This window comes from Esox lucius, chromosome 17 (genome assembly GCF_011004845.1).
Source record: "Esox lucius isolate fEsoLuc1 chromosome 17, fEsoLuc1.pri, whole genome shotgun sequence".
Classification (NCBI taxonomy): Eukaryota; Metazoa; Chordata; class Actinopteri; order Esociformes; family Esocidae; genus Esox; species Esox lucius.
Genome location: NC_047585.1, coordinates 11,727,967 through 11,745,997, shown reverse-complemented (window position 1 = coordinate 11,745,997; position 18,031 = coordinate 11,727,967). Strand labels below are relative to the sequence as shown.

General features: G+C 44.0%; 1 protein-coding gene across 3 annotated transcripts in view; it reads left to right on the top strand.

Annotated features, from left to right (window-relative positions):
• si:dkey-238f9.1 (chemokine-like protein TAFA-2) overlaps window positions 1–17,765 on the top strand; it is a 97,354-nt gene extending 79,589 nt beyond the window's left edge. The window contains exons 3-6 of one of the 3 annotated variants that reach the window (XR_004574620.1): window positions 9,846–9,995; window positions 10,874–11,011; window positions 13,637–13,724; window positions 16,956–17,765. Coding sequence is in view for 2 of the 3 variants with exons in the window: in XM_010893066.3 (XP_010891368.1) it covers window positions 9,846–9,995; window positions 10,874–10,998; window positions 16,956–16,967 (287 nt within the window). In the remaining variant the exon portion in view is untranslated. The remainder of the gene's footprint in view (window positions 1–9,845; window positions 9,996–10,873; window positions 11,012–13,636; window positions 13,725–16,955) is intronic. The other 2 variants (XM_010893066.3, XM_010893067.3) reach the window with 2 other exon arrangements.
• The last annotated feature ends 266 nt before the right edge of the window (window positions 17,766–18,031 follow it).

The window sequence follows — 18,031 nt, the reverse complement described above, 5'->3', positions numbered from 1 at the left end:
ATCTTTTGTTGTGCATAGCTACCAGCCAAGACTGTCCACAAACCTCACCTGACATTTAGAACACTGCAGTCCGTCTTTTGATTATAACCCACCACTGAAAATACTTCAGTTTTATGGATTGACCATAACAAGGATTGGGAACAATCTTATTGAACATATAGAGGGTTTTTCGTTGATGGAAGCCTATCATTTGCAAGAGTGTGGCGCTCCGCAGGGCAGCCGGCTTGAGCCATTATCGCTCCTACCAAGGAACTTTTTGTGAGGAATCAAGAGATTTTGAGTGAAAGCTGTTTGTCTTTGCACGCTTCCTGCTCAATATTATAATAAATTACGGACACCCTCAAGGTGTCGTTCCAGTCAGCTAAAACTAATAACATCATATCTGGGATAAATCACTTGCTCAGCCCTAGACCTAATATGTATTGATTACAGAATAATGTAATCAATACATAATGTAATCAATATATAATGTAATCAGGATTAGAAGACTAAACTGCTGGGTGTAAACAGAGATAGTGAGCTGTCATGGTTAAAACAGATATGCTCAGTTATTTCTAAGATAGAGAAGGTCGGCAGAAAATTCAGTCAAACAAACATGTCCTACAGTGCCTTTTTGTGTCCAACCCGCACAGTTGCCTAGTTGTTCGGTCAAGTGAGGCAGGGAAGGACAAAGGTAAATTGTTTTTGCTCCAGGACCAAACAGCACGTAATATATGTACCTGAAAGCTGAATGTCAATAGCACATGTCAGTCTTTCCTGCGAGAGACTGACCGGGTCACTATTGGTCTTTGTGAGAGGTGCTGATGTATTAAGGGTACCAAGCTGTCAGTTGGAACACAGCTCAGACACCCATCGATTCCACATAAGACGTGCCGCCACGGGCATCTTCACAGTCCAGGACGGAGCCTGGGAGGAGCACTAAACAGAGCCATGACAACACCAAGCGTTCTGCCACCCAAGGGAACCCAAGCTAGCAATAAACATGTTGTTTATTTTAAATTGTATTTTCTAAGTTAAAACATATATCTTTACTTTATCATGAAGAAACAACAGTGCAATAGTCATGGTTGTAATATGGAGTGATATACCATAGACATTCAGTATGTAAATGTAAATGTAAATGTAAGATTCACAAGGTTTACTGTAGTATATTTTCAATGGATAATGTATGTATTTTCTGTTTTTTCTTTTTGGCTAGAAGAGTAGCTTCTGCCTTTGGCGGCATCTAATAGCACCGCTAATAAAATTAAATAAAAACTAAACACACATATCCTAACCTCTGTCACCTCCCTCCAATCCTGCTGCCCACGCAGCCTGGTGTGGGGTTTGACTCCTGAGTCAGTAACCTTGACTGAAGAAAGCTTGAGAGGCCTGCGGTTTAATCAGTAGTCCTCCAAGGCTGCTCTCCACACAGCTCCGGCTGCATGCTGCCTCCTGCACCTTAATGAGTAAAACCTCCCAGTCTGGCAGCCAACACCCAAGCCCTGTAGCTCTGTGGCTTTGGCTCTTCTCCTCTTAGACCACAAATAGTCTGGTGGGCGTGCTGGGGGTGGACGAGCAGCCAATGAACCGGATGACTCCGCGAGACACGGGCCTCGGTTTGAGGGGTTGAAGTAATTCCACTGCAGGTAGAATGTTGACAGTTCTTTCTAGTACAGTAGATCAAATTAACACAGTGAAATCACAGGAATTCGCTATTGTGTCATTTCACCGTTTCAATTTCTTAGAGATTTTCGAAGGCTCTTCTCGGATCGAATGCCAGATGATTCCCTTGAGCTTTGACTTTTGATGGTTTTGTTTATCTTTCAGTATAACCAAGTGTCCCACAGCTCTACTGGATTGTTATCGATTACCTATCAGTCACAGGCAGCCATTTGTCTTTCGCTTCCAGAAAGTTTGAATATTCAATTTGAGCAATTGGAACTTTGGAAATTAACTGTGACCCAAGGGTGTGCCTGTGGCTTAAAGATAATCACAGTCGAGGACCCTCACCTGTATTTGCATTAGTAAGTTTGTGTTGGCTGAAAAGCACTCAATCGCCAATTGTTGACTGGCCTTTTGTTGGAATGTGAATGGCCCCTTATCGATTGGAAGCAAAATGTTTTTAGTGTTGTAGATGAGATTTTTGGATTGCTCACTAATTGCAAGATGGAGACCCGTTTTCAATCTATTTTCAACCCGGGTCCCAAATTGAAAATCTTTACGGATGTAATTAAGTCTGATCTAAAATGAACACTAAAACGTTTAATTTTCCCTTCTTCTAGCCCTGACACTGACATGAAAATACCTAAAGTCTTTCTTAAAAAAAAAAGAAAGGCAGTGAACATATACATAGAAAGTATATTTCGTTCTTCAGACTTTTGCATATTAGCATATAAATTCATATATTTAATCATTTATCTGATGCTCTTACCAAGACAGACTTAGACTACATACTGCATACATTCAGTTCTTTTCATTACAGTGGGTTGAGTCAACTGGAAGCTAGGTACGATTAGGTAGCCATCTTACGTAAGGCGGTGTTGGAAATAGCCAGGACACCAGGGCTGATTTTCAATGACCACAGAGAGTCAGGACACCCGTTTAATATCCACTCCAACAAACCAGTGGGTAAAGAGGCCTCCTACTGGCCCTCCAACAGCACCTCCAGCAGCAGCTGGTCTCCCATCCAGTGATCGACCTGGACTGACCCAGTTATGCTTCAGGGCAATGGGATGCAAGGTGCTACATGTTGGTCAATACCTGCAGGCAGTGATCCTTTTTAGCAATAAGTACTAGTGTATATTTACAAAAGCACATGTCACAGCTTTCTACCTTAGTTTATACACTGCTGTAATTTTCTAGCTTTGAAAGGGAAAAGTCACATACATACTGTGGCCTGGAAGTGCTAAACACAACCACAAATACAAATACACACCCGCAATTAAAATACTCCCTCTAATAGTGCAAAACACAACCAGTAATACAATTGCACACCCCCAATAAAAATACTCCCCCCGAAATTGCAAATCATAACCAAAGCGCAAAACACAACCACTAATACGAGGACACACCCCCCAAACCTAAACACATTCCCCCAAAAGACGAAACACCATTAAGTGAAAACGGATAGGGTAGGGACAAGGCTGTCATTGCTGATTGGATGCACAGCCTGTTATTCAAGGTCAATTGGAAATGACAGTTTAGTATCTAGCTGTTTAGCTACAGTTTCAAAGAGGCAAAGAGAACTGATATATCAAGATAGGAACATGTATTGTCCTTACTGGGCACTAATTTGAACAAATGTTTACAGTTTGAGTGGTTGTGCATATTATTGTGAGCTTGGTAACACCACTACTCTTCTACATAGATAAGACATCCTTGTTTGATGTAGTGGGTAATGCGCCCGGCTGTAGTTCCGAAGGACATGGCTTCGAGATACTCCCTGTCAGAACATTGGCATTTTTACTCATTTTAATGTTGTGAAAAGTTGACAGCATACCTAAGAATATCTCAGAATTTAGGTTATCTAGCTCTAGCTGATGATGTTCATGCATTGCTGATGTGTAGCTGCAGGGTGTTCACAAAAAAGATTCCCATGGTATTTACGTATTTACAAAAAATGGAGCTTTTGATGAAGGATTTCTTTTTATTTTCATATTTATTTTAAATAACTGGACATATAGACAGCAAGCTGGTGAAGATTTACATCTCCGGATATTATTACTGGTTGTGTTTTGCGTTATTGTGGGGGGAATTGTTATTGTGGGTGTGTTATTGTATTAGTGGTTGTGTTTTGCGTTATTGTGGGGGGAATTGTTATTGGGGGTGTGCAATTGTATTAGTGGTTGTGTTTTGCGTTATTGTGGGGGGAATTGTTATTGTGGGTGTGTAATTGGATTAGTGATTGTGTTTTGCGTTATTGTGGGGGGAATTGTTATTGTGGGTGTGTAATTGGATTACTGGTTGTGTTTTGCGTTATTGTGGGGGGAATTGTTATTGGGGGTGTGCAATTGTATTAGTGGTTGTGTTTTGCGTTATTGTGGGGGGAATTGTTATTGTGGGTGTGTAATTGGATTAGTGATTGTGTTTTGCGTTATTGTGGGGGGAATTGTTATTGTGGGTGTGTAATTGGATTAGTGATTGTGTTTTGCGTTATTGTGGGGGGAATTGTTATTGGGGGTGTGCAATTGTATTAGTGGTTGTGTTTTGCGTTATTGTGGGGGGAATTGTTATTGGGGGTGTGCAATTGTATTAGTGGTTGTGTTTTGCGTTATTGTGGGGGGAATTGTTATTGGGGGTGTGCAATTGTATTAGTGGTTATGTTTTGCACTTGCGGGCCACAATACATAACTGATGATGACGTTTGACACTTCCTTTTGAAACATAATGCTTTGTGACACTTCCTTTTTGAACATAAAGGTCTAACACTTTCACTAAATTATCCATGTTTCCAAGATTTCCGAGTTTCCAGGCTGTGACAAGTAAAACGACTCCAGAGATTAGACCAGTAACATATTAGTCCATGTATCATGCAGGTGTGGTAAATAGTGATAGAGAGTATGACCCGTAGCCTAACCCTATGCAGAATAGTGACCAAAAATAAATAGACCCAATCGTACATAGTGTGGCCTATCTCTAGGACATTGGCCTAATACTTTATCTTGCTGCTTGGTTCCCGCGTAGAACAATTGTCCTAGACCTACAGTACCTCATACAGCTGGTGTTTGTTACAGCCGCCTCTGTCCTAGACCTACAGTACCTCATACAGCTGGCGTTTGTTACAGCCGCCTCTGTCCTAGACCTACAGTACCTCATACAGCTGGCGTTTGTTACAGCCGGCTCTGTCCTAGACCTACAGTACCTCATACAGCTGGCGTTTGTTACAGCCGGCTCTGTCCTAGACCTACACTACCTCATACAGCTGGTGTTTGTTACAGCCGCCTCTGTCCTAGACCTACAGAACCTCATACAGCTGGCGTTTGTTACAGCCGGCTCTGTCCTAGACCTACAGTACCTCATACAGCTGGCGTTTGTTACAGCCGCCTCTGTCCTAGACCTACAGTACCTCATACAGCTGGCGTTTGTTACAGCCGGCTCTGTCCTAGACCTACAGTACCTCATACAGCTGGCGTTTGTTACAGCCGCCTCTGTCCTAGACCTACAGTACCTCATACAGCTGGCGTTTGTTACAGCCGGCTCTGTCCTAGACCTACAGTACCTCATACAGCTGGCGTTTGTTACAGCCGGCTCTGTCCTAGACCTACACTACCTCATACAGCTGGCGTTTGTTACAGCCGCCTCTGTCCTAGACCTACAGAACCTCATACAGCTGGCGTTTGTTACAGCCGGCTCTGTCCTAGACCTACAGTACCTCATACAGCTGGCGTTTGTTACAGCCGGCTCTGTCCTAGACCTACAGTACCTCATACAGCTGGCGTTTGTTACAGCCGGCTCTGTCCTAGACCTACAGTACCTCATACAGCTGGTGTTTGTTACAGCCGGCTCTGTCCTAGACCTACAGTACCTCATACAGCTGGCGTTTGTTACAGCCGGCTCTGTCCTAGACCTACAGTACCTCATACAGCTGGCGTTTGTTACAGCCGCCTCTGTCCTAGACCTACAGTACCTCATACAGCTGGCGTTTGTTACAGCCGCCTCTGTCCTAGACCTACAGTACCTCATACAGCTGGCGTTTGTTACAGCCGGCTCTGTCCTAGACCTACAGTACCTCATACAGCTGGCGTTTGTTACAGCCGGCTCTGTCCTAGACCTACAGAACCTCATACAGCTGGTGTTTGTTACAGCCGGCTCTGTCCTAGACCTACAGTACCTCATACAGCTGGTGTTTGTTACAGCCGGCTCTGTCCTAGACCTACAGAACCTCATACAGCTGGCGTTTGTTACAGCCGGCTCTGTCCTAGACCTACAGTACCTCATACAGCTGGCGTTTGTTACAGCCGGCTCTGTCCTAGACCTACAGTACCTCATACAGCTGGTGTTTGTTACAGCCGGCTCTGTCCTAGACCTACAGTACCTCATACAGCTGGCGTTTGTTACAGTCGGTCCAGATGTCCCTCAGCGCTTGCTGTTACTGCAAGCTAATGCACCAATCGATTCTGCTGCTAATACTCTGGTTATATAATGGCTATTTTGGAGATGAGAAATAAAGTTAGTACACCAAGGAACCTGATCCTCCTCTTTGTAAAGTGACCATCGACTTATTTTCAAAGTTGTAAAGAACTGCTTTTCAAATTTCAAAGGAAATGTATACTGTACATTGACTGGTCTTGAATATACCTCTCCCCTTGGGAACCTTGAAATCCCCTCTTACCAATTGAATAGCCTAAATAGGGGGATGATTTTGCTCTTGGTTACTCATTTTGTTGGCTGATAAATGAAATCAGAGCATCAGCTCCGCATTAGGTTATTCATAATTCAGCTAGCCTCATTTTGGATCATACATTTCTCGGTCTTACAAATGTGGGACAAATGTACACGTCTTTAAATGTGGAGCAAATCAAAGTGTATTCTGAAGTGTTACATGAAATGCCAAAGGAGAAAGGTTTGAAAACATACTATCACCAACGTGTCAATTCATAGTTCAGTCATCTCCACTGTCTTCATATTATACTTAGAATGAATAATTCAGCACCAATCTATATGGGGTACTTTTTAATATGAGGTCCTCTCTTAGTTCATGAAGCAATTATTATATTGTCCATGATCTCACTATGGAGGACGTAGTCCTCTCAGGTTTTAAGGAAGTATTCTCTGTATGCATAATGCATCAGTTGAAGGGGAAAAAGACTACCTACATGGAAAACAAGTTTAATGCAGGTTAGCTATATGCACGTCCCTGGCCAGTAGGTTCTGCCTTCTCTGGCTTTCCCAATGGGCTTTTAAGGTCAAGAGTATTCACATTCAACTATCGATTTCTTTAGTTGTATGATACTGTATACTACATGCAGAGCCTGTCAAAAGGGTTCATCCTCTCTGGGTATTCTTCACATTTAGGGATTGACATATTTAATATCATTGTTTTGTCACCGTGCTGCAGAGAAATACTCAGTAAAAAAGCAAATAGATGATTCCTATTATTATTATAGATAGTAAATAACTATTCAATTATTAATTATTATCAAGTAATGAATGAATACATAAAAAACTGAAAAAAAAAGAAAATGTCTTGGTTGAATAACTAAGCACCTTTTTGTTGTAACAAGAATATAAACGTTTTAATATTCAAAGATTAATCACATTGGAAGTAGCATGGACTCTATATACAATAATATGGGCTAGCATGATAGTCACCCAACAATCTACAGTTTCTCTCTACCCCACACATACCAGTATCTCTCTACCCCACACATACCAGTATCTCTCTACCCCACACATACCAGTATCTCTCTACCCCACACATACCAGTATCTCTACAGCACAGATTTAACAACAAGGAGCTGTTTCCAGTTCCTCTGTAAAAAGGCTTTCGACTGGTAGGTAGAAACTCAAGAAGCAGACACTGAATATCTCTTTTAACATTGTGAAGCTCTTAATTAGGTTTTGGATGGTCTATCAATAAACCCAGTCACTACAAAGATAGTCTGCGCCTTTCTAACTGTGTTCTGCTGGAGAGAAAGCAAACAGCTCAAGGATTTCATTACTAGGAAACTACAGAGTTTTATGGCATGTGAGAAAACTGAGGACAGATTGGAAACTGCATAATTACTGCAAAACACAACCCTAAATGACAGTGAAAAGAAGAAAGCCCGTGCTGAATTTAAATATTTTAAAACATACATCTTGTTTGAAACAAGCAACTGAATTATTTGGCAAAAAAAGTGGGAATTAATTAATGTAATTCATATTTTGTCCAGAAACAAGTGTTACGTTTGGGCCACATCCAACATCACTGACAACCTATCTAAACCTGTTCTAACGTGATGCTGCCTGACTACTTCTCTAAACCTGTTCTAACGTGATGCTGCCTGACTACTTCGCTAAACCTGTTCTAACGTGATGCTGCCTGACTACATCTCTAAACCTGTTCTAACGTGATGCTGCCTGACTACTTCTCTAAACCTGTTCTAACGTGAGGCTGCCTGACTACTTCTCTAAACCTGTTCTAACGTGATGCTGCCTGACTACATCTCTAAACCTGTTCTAACGTGATGCTGCCTGACTACATCTCTAAACCTGTTCTAACGTGAGGCTGCCTGACTACATCTCTAAACCTGTTCTAATGTGAGGCTGCCTGACTACATCTCTAAACCTGTTCTAACGTGATGCTGCCTGACTACATCTCTAAACCTATTCTAACGTGATGCTGCCTGACTACATCTCTAAACCTGTTCTAACGTGATGCTGCCTGACTACATCTCTAAACCTGTTCTAACGTGATGCTGCCTGACTACATCTCTAAACCTGTTCTAAAGTGATGCTGCCGTCTTGTTGATGAGGGTATGATCGTCATTGGGAATGACTGGGGAGTCTTTTCAGGATGAGAACAAGCTTAGGCACAATCCATCCTATGCACCCAAATGTGTTTGACTTTCTGTGTCTAGTTGTCTTCCCCTCACTGTCCACGCTAGTCAGGGGCTCATCTGTGGCGAAGAACGGAGGCCAACTGCAGCTTGTCCAGAACAAAGCAGCACGTGTAGCACTTGGGTACGGACGGAGAGTGAATGTCAATGATGTGCATGTCAGCCAGCCTCTCCTGGCTGACATGCTGGAGGAGCAATTGGCTGCATCGCTGCTGGTCTTTCTGTGGGCTGTAGAGGCGTTGAGGGTCCTGTCTCCTCAAGTACTTCAGACACACAATAGGACCTTTCATGGCGAGCAACCAGAGATCTCTTTTAAGCTCCTGAGTTAAGTACGGGCGCACAACACAATAGAGAGCCTTGGCCAAATGGAACTCGTTGCCATCATAGGGAACTTTAATAATACAACGATAAAACAGAAGGATGCCTTGCTGTGGGACGGGGACTGTGACCAGACGTGTTCTGCTGTTGTCTACTTTGTTATTCTATTGTTGTTTCGTTTATGAACGCCTATTAGATCATATATAATACTGCATTTAACATGTGTTGCGCTGTGCTGCCTGGGCAGGACCTCCTAATAAATGAGTGAATAAATAAATAGTCTGTTGTCCATGTGACCCATATCAGATTTTGCGCAGTCACACTGATGCAGTAGCCTCTGAAGTAGCACAGAGATGAAAGCGCCTATTTCCCTGTTCTCCAATATGTTGGGGCGGTTGTCATGGTAATGGCAGGTCATGTAAAGAAAGAAAAAAACACAAATCAGATTTGGGCTTCCAGAAGGGGGTTGCATATGGAGGATCAGGTTTCTATCAGGATTCAGCTCTCCACACAAAGATGCTAGGAATCTGACATTTTGCACATTAGGGAAAAGCTCAGATAGGTATAATTGTCCAAAGATCCAAATTGTGCTGCCTGTGTAAATGTACTGTCCTGTTCAAATATAAACACTGAAGCCAGTTCCAACCCCTTTCCTCTGAATTCTTCCCCTTTAATCAGGGACTGATTTACACCTGAGATACCAGGTGGGTACAATTACTTATCTAGTAGAAATGAAAACCAGCAGGCTTCAAAACTCCAGGGCAGGATTGCTACTAACCTGCCCTCTAACCGTACTCCACATCTAGGAACCTGTTAGGACTAGAGGCTTATGTGACAGCCCTGTGGGACTCAGGTCAAACCTGGGCCCCGTGAGTATATTCCAGGTCCTGACAGAGATGGCCGTCGCCTACGTGTTTGGCTGTCTTCTGCTGGAGCCAGAGTGACAAACATGATCATGACGCAGAGCCATCTTTTTGTGTGTGTGTGTGTGTGTGTGTGTTGTAGTACATGTCAAAGCAGGAACCTGTGAAGTGATCGCTGCCCACCGCTGCTGCAACAAGAACAAGATCGAGGAGAGATCACAGACGGTCAAATGCTCCTGCTTCCCCGGACAGGTTGCCGGGACAACAAGGGCGGCCCCGTCTTGCGTGGATGGTACGGCCATTTTTATTGTTGTCTTTTATTGACAGGATAGTATTGTGTTACCAACACATTCAGTGGCAATAGGCAAACACTGTCATAGTCTTGTATCACTTGGAAATAATTTATTCCAAATCGACTCTTCGACTTTTCAGAAAGCCTGAAATAGGGAAATGTTTTCTGATAGGCCTATTCCGAGCACTTCAGAGCCCTGTTGTCAGAGCATTCGTCTGCATTTGTGATCTTTTAATCCAAACCAGCCATCTTCCCATTGAACCAGCTGGCTGTTTTCTGGTCACTGGACTCTCAGACAATACGACCCGTCGTGCTGAAGTTACGAGGGGATGGCGGGGGGTTAGGTCATTTAATATCAAGTTGACATTGCCCTCTGCGACAGGTGAATCGATCCCTGTCCTCTAGTCTTTACTGTTATGCCTCTTACATTGGCTTCCTCCCATCTGGAAAACACTCACTGGAGCTTTACAAATGTCAAGGGAGACCTCACAGACCTCCATGGACACACCTGCAGACCGCAGAGCACCGCCCCCCCCCATCCCCCTCCCTGTGGAAACCTCCGCTGCTCAGCTTATCTGCCCTGCTGCCTTTGTCGGCTTGACATTGACCCGGGGCCCGCGATTCACTCGCGGAAACGCGGCGCTCAGCCAGGCAGCCGACTCCTAGTCATCTCTCCCTCAACTCCCTCTGTCAGTCGCGGATCAAATGGCTTCACACTGGCTGACGTGTTCCTCCATGGGTTCAGTTCTTACTGTAGTCTGGAAAAGAGGAAGTGTCTTTTTCCCTCGTTTTTTATTGTTGTTGCCGTGGGTAAAGTGCCTGCGCTTTTCTCACACATACTCTCTCCCTCTCTCTCTCTCTCCCTCTCTCTCTCTCAGCATCCATAGTTGCTCAGAAGTGGTGGTGCCAGATGCACCCATGTATGGATGGCGAGGAGTGTAAAGTCTTGCCTGATCTGAAAGGCTGGAGCTGCAGTACGGGAAACAAAGTAAAGACGACGAAGGTGGGTGCATAATGTAAGCCAATGCACGGCGTGCACCGTAAAACACGCACACAAACACGCGCTCGCCTGCGCACGCGAAAACACGTAAACGTCCGTGCACGCTTATTCACCCAATTTAGGTGACTTCCGTATGAAAAGTGACGTTCTGATGTGTGTCAGGCGTGAGACAGGCTGACAGGCTCCGGTGATGAAGTTGAGAAAGGATCCTGTTGAAACAGAAAAGGCTCGTCTGAGGATGAGCCTACATCCCAGCTCGTACAGCGGCTGAAAACAAGCCCACCTAGAAGACTCAACATCACCTCCTGCCTATCAGTGTACAGAGAAACCTTGTGCTTCCTTCTAACCCTTCTAACCCGAGTTTGGCGTTTGGTTAAAGAAACAGGCTCAGGCTTCTTTGTTCCACCGTATTCTTGAACGGAGCATCAAAAGTGTCAGCAAGGAAAGAAAACACGGGCAAAAAAAAAACAAACAAAAAAACTATGAAACAACCTGTGAGGTAGCTTAGCTGCTGAGCTGGTTGCCGTGGAGTTTCCGAGCAGGTTGGTGCGGCTGCATACAGGTCGTGTGTTTAACTTATTTGGGATGAGGTATGAGGGAAGCGCCCGTGACACTGTGGGCCCAGAGCCATCCATCAAGGCCCAGTGTTTGACTCAACCAAATGCCTGTACTTGAGCTACCTTCTCCATTATTCATTATGCGTAGGGCCTGGAACGAGGCAGACCTTTTTATTTTTGCCAGCTTAATAATTTATACTCTCTATCTCTCAAAGAGGCATGCAGGTATGAGAGTCTGGCAGAGAGAGGCTCAGTTAGGCAGGGGGGAGACAGGCGGCGGGAGAGACAGGCAGCGTGGGTGAGAGGCGGACGGCGTGGGTGAGAGGCGGACGGCGTGGGGGAGAGGCAGAGTGGGGGAGAGGCAGAGTGGGGTACAGGAGGCTGCTACACAGTAGGCCCAGACAGAACCTGATTCTGTTTGATTTGAGGCCCCTGTGGACTTCCCTCTATGTTCCCCACCACCACTCCGCAGAGAAACAGCGGGCGAGGAGCACCATAAACAACTCGACTACAGGGCCCAGGGACATGTTTCGGCCAAGGACCCGGTCCTGTAAACAGGTGACATCTGTGAAGATTGACCGTGAAGGGCTCCACTCATCGGTGCTGAGGTATTAAAAAGGTTTTAGTTCGGTGGTGTCATAAAATTCCAGAATGATATGGGGTTGTCCTTAAAGCATTTTTTGGGGAAAACATTCAACGGTACATCAGTGTGGGTGTTATCACAGACGGCGCCGTCGGTTAATCGGGTTTAAGTAACGCTACGAGCGTTAGCGCTGCTGTTTTCACGGTGTTCTAGCTGTAGTACTTTATGTTGTAATAGAAATCCTACGAAATCCAACGGCTTATCAATAGGCTATCAGAGGCTCCCAATCTCCCACACCTTATGGATCCAAGTCCTATTTATGGCTGATAACAAATGAGGCTGTCACTTCCCGTGGTGATAGATTGGCAGTAACAGATCACCTCCACAAAGCCCCCGGGGCATCTTTCGGACGACCTTAACGGCTCGTCTCTCCCGGCGTGTCAAAGAGCAGAGAGGCAGCCTCGCGCCGGGGCCGAACCAGGGCACGTCTCGGTAAAGCCTGTCGGTAAAGTCACGCTCTCCGCCGCTTTCATTTCATATCAATCAACACATGCCACACATTGCAAACACTGAAGAGCCACAGTAAGATGTTAATTATGGTGTTCATTATGGGGGGGAATTAGTTAAATGGGCAGATATAGGGTTGCATAAGACCAGGTCTATACAAAGGGCTTAGTGTGTCTGGACTGAGAAATGATTGGAATAGCTTGTGAGCCATGAGCATAAAACATATGGTTATTGCCTGTAAGTCCATGGTTAAGTCCAGTGAGTTGATGTATTGCTCATCGTAAGCTTTGACATGTGATGTAACATGGTTAAGAACTCAGTGTCGGCACAAGATGCTGCTATCCTGCCGTGTCGTTCAAATACTACCACGTGATGACATTTGACAGGTGTTAGAAGAAGCAGTTGGAATTGGTATACTGTAGTGTATACTTAGCTATCGGTTGACCACATGTATGCCATACCATTGTACCAAAGCGACAGATGAGGCCATATGCAAATTTGGACCCAAAGTAATATTGTGTGAATTCAATTCACACCCTTTAAATACAATTTAAAGTTTTTCCTTCTTTCTTTCTTTTTTCCCTCCACAGACAGTAAACCTCCAGCAATTGCATCAAGCTGCCTGTTTTAGTGAAATATTCTACCTGCTCTCAAAAGGCACCCATAGACCATACAGAAAAAACTGTTTGCCAATAGTCCAGAATATACTACTTCAGAAGTTCCAGTCACACATTTCCTTAATAACCAAAGTCTGGCCATAATAACCCATACAGCGTGTTTTTATTCACTTATACACGGTATCACTGCTTGTTGTATATGGCTGATATACAGCCTTTTCACAGGAAGAATAAAGATACCATCTGGCATTTCTGTCAATACAGAGGTAATCAATATACTGCCGGGTCTGAAAGATGCCCTAAGTCATGGTATCGATCATTGATCTATTTCTTAAGGCCCATTAAGCTGTGTCTAAAAGCTGTGATTTCCTCTGCAGTTTTCGAGCTCCAGTGAAGGCGGTGGAATGAGATCTTTGATGACTCTTTCAGCTGCCACAAAGCAGCACAGAGACAAGACAGAGACACGTGAGGCAGGCTGTATTGATTCATGTTCAAATTCAATGTCAAAACACAGCGTCTGTGTATATTTCAATGCCTCAGTGATAAAACACACACTCAGGCAACAAACAAAGAACATAAACTAACAGATACTGTGCGTCGTTATCGCTGGGAAGCGTTTGTTTGTCTGTCTGTCCACAAAGATTTGAATAGGAGTTAGTCCGAGCCTGACTAGTGAAGTGTAGCCTTTTATTCCCCTCCACGGCACTATCTACACCGCCCTTTGGTTCCTCTTTTATTTTTACGTGGGCCAACTGATCGTTCTGCCTCTGCAGCGTTCTCCAAATCCCAAATCTGTTCTATTTAAATATCATGGTTATTGTTTTTCCTTTAATACTCAATTGGTTCCAGCCTGACACGTAGCAACATTGAAACTTAGGGAGTCCGTGCAAAACCTTCCATAGCTTCCGAAGGTAACTGGTTCAGTGTTGCTTTCCTGGCATTGAATGCTTCCAGTGTGATCCTACTGCAGGAGCCAATGCTTTGTGGATCTCTAGTGTGGCTAATGTTGAGACTGGATAACACAGCCAACCTGCTGGCTTCTGCTCACTGGAGTCTCCTCCGTTTGGACGGCTTCACGCGGTGTCCTGGAATGAAACAAAACACACAGTCACTCCTTTCCAACCCCCCCCCCCCCCACCAACACACACACACACACACACAACTTGAATCCTGACGAGTGTCACTGCCATCTGAAGATTAAACTGTTCCTCCCAAAACAGCAAGAGGCGAATCATCTGTTCCCGGGTCTCAGAGCCCAGGAACGGAAAATTACAGGCCAATTGTATTTTTAGATGTTCAGTGTTTGTGTGTGAAGTCAGAACGCGAGTGAGACACGATGATGGGAGAACAGTGGGACATCTCCTGTCACCAGATCCGCAACCCCTCCCTCGGCACGGCTTTCCAGGCCACTCGCTAATTAAATGACACTAATAGGTGTCAATATACAAATAGGAACACATAGGAAAGTGTGTCATTCTGTTAGCAAGCCCCACTTCTAATTCGTCATACTAAACTTTTTAGTGTGTTCTACTTAAAGGGTAGCACACTGACGAAACAACACCTAAGCAACACTTATAAGACTTTGTTAACTGCAAAGCTGGCACATGTCATAATACAATATGAGGGCCCTTCTAAATAATATTCAGTGAAAAAATTATACTAGCAGTGTGTTGAAAGGAACTGTTTTAGTTTCAAAAGAGATAATTACTGTATGTATGGTATATTTTATTTTATTACACCTAGCGGACCACTGTCATTTCATATACACTACAGTATGCGCTGACCTGTACTCTTTGACCTGACACCCGAAGTCTGGTGAATATGAATCACCTTTAATGGTTAAACACATTTATACATATTCGTTGTGACAGCTGGGGATTCAAAGGCAGCCCGGAGTGTGTAGCGCGTTTGGCTGGATGGACACTTGAGGATCTACACATTATGACAGATATACAGTATCTCACAAAAGTGAGTACACCCCTCACATTTCTGAAAATATTTGATTATATATTTTCATATGACAAAACTGAAGAAATGACACTTTGCTACAATGTAAAGTAGTGAGTGTACAGCTTGTATAACAGTGTAAATTTGCTGTCCCCTCAAAATAACACAACACACAGCCATTAATGTTTAAACCGCTGGCAACAAAAGTGAGTACACCCCTAAGTGAAAATGTCCAAATTGGGCCCTAATTATCAATATTTTCCAGCACTGCCTTAACCCTCTTGGGCATGGAGTTCACCAGAGCTTCACAAATTGCCACTGGAGTCCTCTTCCACTCCTCCTTGACGACATCACAGAGCTGGTGGATGTTAGAGACCTTGCGCTCCTCCATCTTCCGTTTGAGGATGCCACAGATGCTCAATAGGGTTTAGTTCTGGAGACATGCTTGGCCAGTCCATCACCTTTACCATCAGCTTCTTTAGCAAAGCAGTGATTGTCTTGGAGGTGTATTTGGGGTCGTTATCATGTTGGAATACTGCCCTGCGGCCCAGTCTTCGAAGGGAGGGGATCATGCTCTGCTTCTGTATGTCACAGTACATGTTGGCATTCATGGTTCCCTCAATGAACTATAGCTCCCCAGTGCCGGCAGCACTCATGCAGCCCCAGACCATGACACTCCCACCACCATGCTTGACTGTAGGCAAGACACACTTGTCTTTGTACTCCTCACCTGGTTGCCGCCACACACGCTTGACACCATCTAAACCAAATACCTTTATCTTGGTCTCATCAGACCACAGGACATGGTTCCAGTAATCCATGTGCTTAGTCTGCTTGTCTTCAGCAAACTGTTTGCAGGCTTTCTTGTGCATCATCTTTAGAAAAGGCTTCCTTTTGGGATGACAGCCATGCAGACCAATTTGATGCAGTGTGCGGCGTATGGTCTGAGCACTGACAGGCTGACCCCTTCAACCTCTGCAGCAATGCTGGCAGCACTCATACGTCTATTTCCCCAAGACAACCTCTGGATATGACGCTGAGCACGTGCAGTCGAGTTCTTTGGTCGACCATGGCAAGGCCTGTTCTGAGTGGAACCTATCCTGTGAAACTGCTGTATGGTCTTCGCCACCGTGCTGCAGCTCAGTTTCAGGGTCTTGGCAATCTTCTTATAGCCTAGGCCATCACCAAATTTGACACACCTGCTCCCCATTCACACCTGAGACCTTGTAACACTATCGAGTCACATGACACCGGGGAGGGAAAATGGCTAATTGGGCCCGATTTGGACATTTTCACTTAGGTCTGTACTCACTTTTTTCGCCAGCGGTTTAGTCATTAATGACAAATTTACACTGTTATACAAGCTGTACACTCACTACTTCACATTGTAGCAAAGTGTCATTTCTTCAGTGTTGTCACATGAAAATATATAATCAGATATTTGCTAAAATGTGAGGGGTGTACTCACTTCTGTGAGATACTGTATGTAGCTTTGCAAAGTAGCGGGCAGTGGGGGTGTGGTGCTTGGCGCTAGGAGATGGACCTTTTGGAATAAACAGCGTTCCATGCACGTTGTGTAATTAATCACTCAATCTTCTTATCGTGGGCTTGTGGTCCAGCAGTAAGGTCAGATGGACAGAGGTTTGAACACACGGCCATGTGTCATAAGCAGCTCAAAATGCTAGTTTCATCTTTGGCGTCGTCCAGTCGTATTAACTAACACCCTGCTGTCTTCCCCTCCGTTTACAGGTCACACGATAGTGCTGTGTCGTGGATCTGAAGGCATGGCAACTGTCATCTCTTCCTTGACAGAAACCTTAAGGACTTCTTGGATGTGAGGACTATGTTTTGAAGGATTGTGGGAAGGAACTTGGAATAGTAGGGGGGATTTAAAAAAGAAAGAAAATGAAAAATGGACATTCCATTGAATGGATGCAGAGCAGAGACTTAACTTGAAGATCCCATAGAACCACCTATCCAGACTACTGGACTACTGATTAGATCAACTTCCTAGACGTTATTGTACCAACCACCAAATTCCTGTAGGAGATTCAAACCTGCAAGATATTTATTCAGTGAAAAGACAAACTGTGGATTACGCAAGCAAGATAAACCTTAATACGAATCATGTGACGTGACATTTTCAAATCCTTCTCCTTTTTTTGCCACATGGAGCTCAGTGACTCCAAAACAACATGTCTGTGTTCGAGAACAATTTAGATCATAAGCATTTCCATTCCTTTTAAGCCTTATGAAGCAGACATCTCTTCCTTTTAAGGTTTTTTGATTTACAAAAAAAAAATATGTATTACGTGTTTGGTTTTAGTAATTCTGTTGGACTATCAGGTCTGCTTTTGATGACTTGAGACATCAAAGGACATGCTACAGTACTTATGAGTATGTTGCAGTGTTTGAATTTAGGCACCATGGTTTCACCAAGCCAATTGAAATGACATAAGCTGAGCTCCAACTGTTTTAATATCTGTTTTTAAAAGCCTGGTGACCAACATTGAGTAAAAGTGTCAGTATTATCTCAATAAAACCTATTTCAAGAGGATATCCCTGAATGGAAAAAAAGGGTTTGGTCTTGTTTCATCGTTTAAAAACATGCTGAGATGTAACAAATTGTATACCTATATCACCAGTAACACATTACACTTTGCGGTCTGATAACAATCACCCTCAAAATGACCATCCAGTTATCCGGGTTGATTATACATTGTGACAGAAGGGGAAACCTTGAATGGCCAAAAAAAGACAAGTAAAACTCATTGCTACAGTACTGACATCAAAACACTGCTCTCGATACTGAAGCCAAAATCCGC